A 10,332-nucleotide genomic window follows, 5' to 3' on the forward strand; every position below is an offset into this window, starting at 1 on the left:
GCCTCTGATTCAGAGCAGCAAGGGACATTTATTGAACCAGTGATACACAAGACTGAGCTTTGCAGCCTCCAATCATCTCTCAGACTCTCTAAAGCAAAATTTTTCCTTAAATAATAATAAAAAAATCCTAGGCCTCATAAAATAAACAATATTTGCATAAGTATTTCCTGTTTTCACAACAAAAAGGGCAGGAAAGCACAGTTGCAGGATCATGTGAGGTATGTGTAAGACATAATGCATCAAAGGTAAATGAAGCCAGACATACCTGAGCTGTTGAGAGGCGAAACACAGGGCCAGTGGTGGGCACAGAAAGCCTGGGTGACATGTTGGCAGGACCCTGTCCCTGTGTCTGCACCTGGGCCTGCATCTGAGCCTGTGCCAGGGCCTGCTGGGGCACCATGACGAGCTGTCCGGCGTCCGTGCGCACCAGCACCATCCCTGGGGGACAACAACAGTCAGGGACAGCAGGGACACACAGACACAACCTCTGACCACACAGTGCACAGCAGAGGGCATCTATGGCACTGCACAGCACTCCTGGAGTGCATCTCTTCTGGATTCTCATGTAACATGAGATTTTATCTCCAAGAACAAAGGGAGCCCCCACTAGCGGACCCAATTCAGTCTGGAATTTAAATAACTGCAGTTTATGGAAAGCAGTGATGAAAGAAGCAGCCACTGGAGTGTTTGGGGGACAGTGATTTCTAGCAGTCTAGTCAGGGTCAGGAGAAGAAAATTAGAAATAAATGCTCATTAAAAGTAAACTCTAAGGACAAGGCAGCTGCTGGGAACACAACTGAGTACAGGCAGACCAGGGACCAAGACTTTCTACAAGTCTTATTCTTCCAGATACCACAAATAATGTTAAAATTTGTGATATCTGGAAGAATAAGACTTGTAGAAAGACCCGAGAGCTTTACTAAACAACATGCAAATATTGCCCAGACACACTTGGAGCGTACAACATCTGAGATTTCCTTAACCCTGAGCACCAGCAGATGAATGCATTTGGTACCCAGCATCACCACTTTGGGAGGCACTCACTGCCTGTGCTTCAAACACCAACAGCAAACACTGCTAGGCCTGACAACCAACACAACTCAGCACACACAACCACACAGGGCAGAACTTTAGAAAATTGGCAAGTGTTTTCTAACACTTTCTGGAAGTAAATGGTATTTTTTTTCAGATTCTTTTCTTGTAAAACACCTCACAAATAGAGGCCTTCTACACAACAGAGCCATTGCCATCAAGCTGTGCATAAAGTTTTGGAGTCAGCAGGCCAGAAAAAGGGAGACAATGGCTAAGCTGGTCCATGGATTCTGGAGTTTCACACATTCAAGGTCACTGCAAAGCATGTAATGTTCTTCTAGTTCTCTCAGAACTAAGAAGCAGTTCTCCAGACAGACTATTAAAAAGAATTTCCAAGTTAGTTCCAGAGTACATTTTAATAATTTAACCTACACAGGATACAACAGGTCAAATAAACAGAAAAACATCTTGTCTGAAACTACTAGAGAACCAAAAACTAAAAACCTATGAAGTCACTTTGAATTGCTGATAACAGGGTCAGCAGACACTGTTCCTACAACCTACCTCTGTGTGCAAATTGCTTCATATACTTTTTTAACTTTTGAAAGGAAAATGAAGAAGGTAAAGTCTAATATCCAATTCTAAAGGTAACAGCTTATATCCAATTAAATTGTTCACTTCCCAGTTACAACACCTTGCTAAAGGGCCACAGTTTGTACAATACCCTGAGGATAAAGAAATTCAAACACTCTTATAACAGATTTCAGGACCCAACAGCAAGAAAATCTTTCAGTCTGACATGGAAAAACCAAACCCCAATTGTGGGAAGAGCATGTAGAGAACTGCAGCACACATAAAAGCCCTCACTCACAGAGCTGGGTGCTGCCAGCCAACCTTGCCTGCTACAAACACAAACAGAAGGCAAATTTCTGCCACTATAAACTAAAGACTCATGGCAATCAAGTTTAAGGTAACAGGCATACAGAGCTACAGCAAGGACCACATCCAAAAGCCATAATAATAACTCTCTCTCAAAGCCAAGAGTAATTTAAATAGAAAGTTGAAAGAAACTCATTAAAAACTCATCTAAAAGGTAACTTTTAAGGTCCATTAGCCATTTAAGCACCAAGCTTCACAGTTTATAGTTGCAGAAAATCCTGCAAGCAGCTGATGTATTTGGTATATGCCATTCCTAAACCATCTGGACACCCGAATATGCCAAGTGGCCAAACGGGTTATCACTGCTGTGATCATGACTGTGAACTTTACATAAAAACCCTCATAGGATAATGCCTTCCACACATTAAAAAATACATGTTCTCTCTGCATTACACAGGTGTGATTCTTTATTTACCTTCCAATTTTCTAAACCAAATTCTGAATAGAGAAAAACGGAGTGGAAATGACAAATGAATTGAAACACGTGCCACAAAGTCTCCATCAAATTTCAGGCACAATTACAATATAAATGAATAAATGCTCATGTGTTAACATTGTATTTTAATTCAGTTTGGAGGACTACAAATTCCTGTTACTGAGCAGCTGGTGCAAGTTAGAAGCCAGTTAAATGATGAGATTCATTTTACCTTCCTGTCAGTCACATAAAGATGAAATGCACAACTTAGGAGCATTATCTGCTAAAATAACCTGTTCACAAAAACTGATTCTAAATTTTTGTTTTATATAGAAGTTTGCTATATGGGAGTTTCAGATTAAGGATAAATGTTTCACAAGTTAAAAATGCAAAAGTAACATTGTATTTTTGAATAAATTTCCTTTTAGAACATACTATCTTCATGTTTATGCAAATTTAATGGATTTCCAACTATCTTGTAATAAAACAAATTTGAATTAAAACTTTCTATTTCCTTAACGTTTCTTAAATCCTGAAACAGACTGTTTCCAAGGTTCAGTTTTCCCTCTTCCGTTTGAAAGTAACAGCTCAAAGAATTGACACAATGAACTTGAGAAACTGTGTGCAAAGTTACAATGCACAGTTATCATCTGCACAGAACAATCTTCAGCAGATTAACAAAGGGAGGCAAAGGCTAAGGGCACACAGTCTGGACAGCAACTTATCTGTCTCAAGTTAGTTGGGTCTTCACAAAACCACCAAGATTTGTATGTTTAGAGCAGCAGATTCTGAAGGATTTTTCATAAACTAAGGCCAAATACACAACTACAACATGTGCACTCAGAGGCAAACAACTACACCATAACATTGCTGCTCTACTTAGCTAATAAATATCAAATGTTTCAAGAGATAAGTTGGGAGAACTCAGTTATTTCAGACTACATCAATAGGTCCACATCTTAACATGCTATTTATATTAACAGGAAATAAAAGAATAAGCTTAAATGCTATATCAGCTCCTAAATCAAGAAGACATGAAGATACCCAAGTTTTTGCAAGGTGAAAATCTAAGTAGGGGACCACAGCACCCTTCACATGAAACAATATACAGGTTAAGAGTAGGAATCGTGAGGATGAAGGGATGCTGGCTTGGTTAGCTAGCAACCTTGCTAAACTTAAATTTTTAATAATTAAAGTTTAAAAACTTAGGGGAGTACAAAGAGGACATGATTGCTTCAGAGTTGGAAATAATATCTGGTGATGTGAAGACTACCCACACACAACAATGACTTTATCAGAGTTACTGAAATTATAAATTTTAGATTACACACATTTAACACCTGGTTCAGAGCAGAAACCATTCTTTCAAGCAGAAAAACTTTTCAAGACTATCAACTGTGAAGCAGAAGTCTTTTAAAACACATATAAAGTTACCCTTAGCATGCACTCCAGCTCCCCGGCTTTTTATGCGCTGTCCAACCACATCATCACAGGGTAACTCACCGTGACCGCCGCTCTCCCCAGGACAAAACCAGCAACTCACCCACAGCAGCTGCAATTACCCAGCATTAGCCGTACCAGTTACACCCTAATTAGCGGCAGCCGCTCCGGCAGACGGTGCCTCAGACAGGTGCCTCCTCTTGGGTTTCCAGCACGCCGAGCAGCGGGGACCTGACAGCTCTGGGGGGAAGGAGAGCCCTGGGCCAGGAGCACAGGGTGGCAGCGAGCGGCGGGAGCGCAGCGCGGCACTTACCGGGCGGGATGGTGAAGCCGGGCGGCAGCTGGATGGTGGTCTGCGGCGGCGGCCGCACGATCAGCTGCGGGGCCACGATCCGGGGGGCAGCGCCCAGCGCCGGCCGCGGCGACACGGCCTGGGGGGCGGCGGGCAGGGCAGCGCCCGCCTTGGCGGTGACCGCGGGCTTGGGCGCGGCGGGGGCCGCGGGGGCCGGCGGGGCCGAGCCCGGGGCCGGCGGTGCGGGCGCGGGGCTGGCGGAGGCGCCGAGCGCGGTGACCGCGGGCAGCGCGCCGGGCGCGGGCTGGGGCTGCGCGGCGGCGGCCCCGCCGTGCCCGCTGACGGGCGGCACCGCGGCCGGTCGGGCCCCCGCGCCCTCCCCGTTGGGCGCCGCCTGGCCGGGGCGCGGCGCGGGGGCAGCGGCGGCGCCCTCGGCCGCTCCCGCCGCTGCTCCGCCGCCCCCCGCGGCCCCGGGCGCGCCGTCGGCGGCGGGCGGGCTGGGGCCGGGGCCGGGGCTCCCCGCGTCCCGCGCGGCGGCGGCTGCAGCGGCCACATGGTTGTTGACAGGCTGGGCAGGGGCGGCGGGCTGCGGCGGGGCGGGAGCGGCGGGGCTGCCGCCGCCGGGAGCCGCTCCATGTGATTGCTGCACACTACTACTGTTTACACTCGCTCCCCTCCCCGCCGCCGCTGCCGCCGCCGCCGGGGGAGACGGGGCCGGGAGAGGCCCCTGGGCGGGGGCTCGGCTCCCCGCGCTGCCGGGGCGCCCCGCCGCCTCCCCTGCCCCGGGCGCGGGAGGGGGCGCGGGGCGGCCGTGCTGCTGCCGGCCGGGGCTGCTGTCCCCCGCCAGGCTCCCCTGCTGCGGCTGCTGGGACGGGGCGGAGGTCCTGGGCGGGGGCGGCTCAGCGGGGCCGCGGCCGCCGGCCAGCTGCGATTCCAGGGATCCCACCAGGTCGCTGAGCGCCTTCTCGTCCACCTCCTCGGAGAAGAGCAGCATCTCCTCCAGTGGGTCCGACGCGCCCGCCGCCATCTTGCGCTGAGCTGGGAGCCGGCGGCGCTCTGCGCATGCGCGGGGCTCTGCCGCGCGCGGGGCACCATGGGAGGGGCCGCCGTCTCCGCCCCGCCCTGGGGCGGGACCGGGACCGCTCGAGCGGGAGCGCGCTGTGAATCGGCACCGGGTCCGGGTCCGGGACCGGGACCGCCCGAGCGGGAGCGCGCCGTGAATCGGCACCGGGTCCGGGTCCGGGACCGCCCGAGCGGGAGCGCGCTGTGAATCGGCACCGGTACCGCCCGGCTGTCCCAGCAGGTGCGGCCGGCCAGGGAGAGGGTGGCGATGCCCCTGGGGAAGCCGCGGGGCGGCAGCGGGTGCAGGGAGGTGCCGTAGGGACGGACGCGGGGTATGGAGCAGCCTCGCCGGGCCAGGTGTCCGCAGAGGCGGCGGCGGCCGGTGGTCCCTTCCCGTCCCGCCGGGAGAAGCGAGCGAGAACCGCCCGGGCTGTCCCAAGGCGGGCAGAGCTGTCCCAAAGCGGGATGAGTTGTCCCACGGCCGGGATGTGCAGTGGGCAGAGCTGTCCCAAAGCGGGGTAAGCTGTCCCAAAGCCCGAGGCACGCCCAGCTCACGCTTTCGCTGCTCCGCTCTGCAGTTACCGCGATCCGCAGCTGCTGCCCCTGCCAGACCGGAATGGCTACAGTGATACAATTCCCTAACGGGGACGCTGTTTCAGAAGATTTGGAAAACAAAAATAAGGCTCTTTGTATCGCCAGAGCAGCTGCCCTGCCGTGCTGCTCCCTCGGCAGCCTCGCGGGAAATTCAAGGTAGTTGATTTTGCTGTTAACGCTTTTGGTATCGAACTCCTGTGTGCCCTTTTCCCACCAGCGCTTCCTCACACACTCTGAAATACCTTGAGAGAAAGACAATGGTCCTAAATTATCGGGTGTCACAGATATCTTTTATGGAAAATCCTTTCCTTAGGATTTTTTCTCCTGAGAAGCTGAGAGGCCTCAGGAACAAAATGTAACCCATGGTTATCTGCTGCTGTGGAATGCAACAGGTGCATCTGTGATTGGTCTCATGTGGTTGTTTCTAATTAATGGCCAATCACAGTCAGCTGGCTCAGACTCTCTGTCTGAGACAGAATCCTTTGTTATCATTCCTTTTTATTCTATTCTTAGCCAGCCTTCTGATGAAATCCTTTCTTCTATTCTTTTAGTATAGTTTTAATATAATATGTATAATAAAATAATAAATCAGCCTTCTGAAACATGGAGTCAGATCCTTGTCTCTTCCCTCATCCTCAGACCCCTGTGAACACTGTCACAATAGGCTTTTAACTAATGACGGTGTCTTTGAGAGGACCCTGCAAATAAAACATTTTCCTGTATTAATGACCCACAAGGGGTAACCATGGATTTGTGACCCCGGCAGCAGCTTGGGTTCCATCTGTCTGTGCCAGCCTGCAAAACTGGGATGTACTGGAGCTGCTGCTCTGCTCTGAAGTGATGAATCATTCCTCATGATCATCTCTCAGGAGTTTCCAAAAAAATGGAAAAAGTGTCTCAGTGGATAGGACATTGCACAGCTCCATGCTCTGGTGGGAAGGAGCAGGGGCTGGTTCAGCTCCTCTCAGTCCCAGCTCACTCTGCTCGGCCCCACTGGGCTCACACTGCTCCTGCTGCTCTGTTCCTCTCAAAGCAGGTTACATTTTTATTCAGGGTACTTCTTCCTGATTGCCCTTTAGGAGCAAGTTCATGATGCATCAAAAGAAACTACCTTAAAAATGCATTAAACATAGGTTGTACCGGTTTAATTAGGATAAGTTTAAATGTCTCCTGAAATTTCTTCAAGAAAGTAGCCAGTGAAAATACTGAAGGTCTAAGGTGTGGTAGGGTGTATGAGCAGGAGATGGTGCAGTGCATAAATGGGAAAATACAGCAGTGTTTATGAAAAGCAGCATTAAATGTACACAAGAGATCTATACATCAAAAATTGCTTAGAAAATGAGCATTGCTTTTGTGGAGTGCTACAGATAAATTAAATTTGGATTTGTAACAAATTCTTCTTCCTAGAAGTTTAATTAAAACATGGTAGATATTAACATTCAATTTGCTATTGCACAAATATAAAGAATAATTATTTGGGATGGAAAAAATAGAAATTTATCCAATATTACTTTTCAGTCACAGACTTTATTGATTTTATGAGAGAAAATTCCATACAGTCCTCACTTAGTTGCTCCTGAACCTTGTTTGCATGTAACCGTCTCCAGAGCTTTCATAAGAGAATGGAAATTTAGACATATGATTCTGCAATTAGCCCTGACTATTAAACAAATTTTAGTGCCCGTTTTTTTTAATACTGTGGCCTTAAACTGGTTATTTCCATAAAAACCACCCTGGAAAAAACTGGACTGCTTTGTAACTTTAGAAACTAAAAGTTAGCTTCTGACTGGACAGAGAAAATGGCAAGAATTACAATTTGAATGTACATTTGTGCATGGGTAATCTGTAAAACGTTAATTTGTATTTCTCCCCAGTCCTTTTAAATTGAGCCATTTTATATATATAAACACACAGGGTAAGGAAGTGTAATAGAATGTTTTATTCAAAAAAACATGATATATACTGACTCACACTGGACTTCCTTCAAGTCAAGAGGTGAGGATATACCTAAGAATGTTTATAAAATTGTTGCTGAAACTGCCTTTGGGCTTGAGCTTTTGCATAGGCAAAAATACTTCTAGTAAAGTACAGGATCTCTGTGAACTTTTGTATTCATTCTGTTATAAAAATATTTTCCAAATATTTTCATGCATTTCATCACAAAAACACTTTCTGAATATATTTGTTGCTCTTTTATTTTTCTGAGTTATATATGTGCAGAATAATAATTAAAAAAAAAAAATCTGTGTTCATCTCATCTGATCTTTTAAGACACAGTCTTTCCTGAATTATTTTCTGTTTCAGGTAGAGAATGGTCTTTAGAAAAGTTAACTTCCAACCACGGTTTCAAAATTGCCTGTAAAGAAAATCCACCTCAGAAATTGTTGAGCTGCTCTTCAATTCCCAGCACTGCTCAGGCCTGTGCCTTGCTCACAGCCCAGGTTTGTCATTAATAACTCACAAACATAAAATGTTAATAACAGCAAAGTCCCCCTGCCCTGTTCAGCTGCAGGGAGTGAGAACAGGGCAAGTAATCCATTGTCTTCTACAGAAGTGAAAGTGCTCAGAAAGGAGCACTATTCTCCTGCTTATGTGTCATGGGTTTGTCTCAAATACACACTTGCAGTGCCTTGAAAGATACAATTTAACCATCTTAAGTTTAAATTTAATATCAAGATGCTACCTACCAATTCAGATAAGATTTTGAGATATAACTTCTTAAAATGAAGAACTCTTTATCTGTTATTGAAATCCACTTTACACTATAAAAATATTCCTTAAGCTGCTCATTTTAAGTATGCTATAGAAATTATCAACTCCAAAACTCCAAAAATTATAAACTCTGTAAGCATACAGAGGAAGAGAAGAAACCCTTCCAAACCATCCAGTTGTGGGGAGAAGAAGAAGGAGGAAATCAGATTTTACAAAATATATGGGCTACCTTATGGTACCAAAAAGTGTTTTTAAAAAGTTTTTAATATTTAGGCGATCTCAAATCCTGAAATGGGGAATCTTCTCTCAAGTTTGAAATGCTTTCATATCATTTGCTGAAATCAAGGAGCACAAATCACAAGCTGTTTTTACAGTCAAACTTGCAAAACGAGCACATAAAAACACCTGGATTGTTTTAGTTCTCAAATTGGAGAGCACAAAGATGACTAGAGTACTAAGAGCTGTCCTAGGAATAGCATGGGTGTGGGTTAAAAAAGACCTCCAAGATCCCCTCAGCACTGCCAAGGCCACCACTAACCCAAGTCCCCAAGAGCCACAAACACGTTTGTTATCAAGAGGGTTAGAATTTAACCCTTAAGTGTTTCAAGGGGTAGTTTTCTATGCCTAGGCATTTGTGCAGATTTTTTTGTCTGTTTTGGGTTTTGTTTTATTTTTGTTATTAATTCTGGCCAACTTCTCTCTTCCAGAAACTTACAGGTTGTTTCAGAAAAAGCTGCTAAGCCTGTTCAGCCTAAGGAGAGCTGAGAGGGGCCCTCACCCACCCTGGGATTCTGTGGAAAATAAACCCTGACAGTTTTCCATTTGATTTCTGTTCTGAAATGCTCATCTATTGTGCCCCAAGCTCAAAGAAATGTCCATTTCTATTTCCTCTTCCATCTACATAATCTTGGAACCCTAATTCTATAAATGTAGCATGGAAAGCAGCCATATGGTTCTGCAACTAGTCCTGACTATGAAATAATTTTTAGTGTCCATTTTTCTAATACTGTGGCATTAAACTGGGTGTTTTCATAAGAAACATCTCCAGTTTTGAGAGGCAGATGAGAGAAGTCTTAGGAAGATGTACACCAGAATTTCTTCCCTTTTCCCTTTCCTTTCCTTTCCCTTTCCTTTCCTTTCCTTTCCTTTCCTTTCCTTTCCTTTCCTTTCCTTTCCTTTCCTTTCCTTTCCTTTCCTTTCCTTTCCTTTCCTTTCCTTTCCTTTCCTTTCCCCTTTCATTCTCTTGTACAAGGCAGCAGGAAACCCGTGTAACACAGCCTGTAACTGATCCTCAACACTGTTTCAACCTCTCCACCTCCTCCAACAGAAGTTCAGACTCACCACAGACCAGCTTCTCTACTTGTAACAGAATATTTGTTATTTCTCTAACCAGGAGCTTTACTTTGAGCTGAAGTGCAAATGCAGATTTCCAGCAGTGGTGTCCCACAGAGTTGATAGGGTCTATGCAGTCATTTACAGCAGAATTTTGCTTCACAATCTTTCAGGTGGGTCAGGACACACTGGGGGCAATTCCAGTAAAGCTCCCTGGGCACTCCTGGGACCTTCACAGCCGGCTCAGCTTGGGCACAAACCTCCAGGAGCCCAGCCTGGCACTGCTTGGGTACCTGCAGGCCCCTTCTAGAAAAGTCTGGCTTGATATTGCATTTCAAAGCCTTTTCTGAACAGAACGCTTGCTGAATCTTTGCAATGTGATAATGCCCAGCTGCTGAAACCAAAGCTAAGGCACCTTTTAGAGGCTGGTGTTTGTTGTGGTGTGTTCCAGGCGGCTGAGGCAGTATCGTGGCCTCCCACAGAAGCCTCACTTGTGATTCTTACTGAAGGTGCA

The 10,332-nt window shown here is 46.6% G+C and overlaps 1 protein-coding gene and 1 long non-coding RNA gene across 3 annotated transcripts in view; one reads left to right on the top strand and one right to left on the bottom strand.

Annotated features, from left to right (window-relative positions):
* The window catches only part of LOC135452995 (transcription initiation factor TFIID subunit 4-like), a 149,596-nt gene extending 144,427 nt beyond the window's left edge, over positions 1–5,169 (bottom strand). Inside the window, exons 1-2 of the mRNA XM_064723564.1 lie at positions 4,140–5,169; positions 266–438 (exon numbers count right to left, since the gene is read on the bottom strand). Coding sequence (XP_064579634.1) covers positions 266–438; positions 4,140–5,145 — 1,179 coding nt within the window. The 5' untranslated portion in view covers positions 5,146–5,169. The remainder of the gene's footprint in view (positions 1–265; positions 439–4,139) is intronic.
* Positions 5,170–5,230: 61 nt separating this feature from the next.
* On the top strand, positions 5,231–10,283 carry LOC135452997 (uncharacterized). 2 transcript variants are annotated; one of them, XR_010441748.1, is made up of 4 exons: positions 5,231–5,421; positions 5,759–5,930; positions 8,079–8,215; positions 9,880–10,283. It is a non-coding gene; the product is annotated as an uncharacterized LOC135452997 (long non-coding RNA). The 2 variants fall into 2 exon arrangements; XR_010441747.1 differs by lacking the exon at positions 9,880–10,283 and adding an exon at positions 9,194–9,312 and having other exon boundaries at positions 5,233–5,421.
* Positions 10,284–10,332: the final 49 nt, after the last annotated feature.

Source organism: Zonotrichia leucophrys, chromosome 11, assembly GCF_028769735.1.
Source record: "Zonotrichia leucophrys gambelii isolate GWCS_2022_RI chromosome 11, RI_Zleu_2.0, whole genome shotgun sequence".
Taxonomy (NCBI): Eukaryota; Metazoa; Chordata; class Aves; order Passeriformes; family Passerellidae; genus Zonotrichia; species Zonotrichia leucophrys.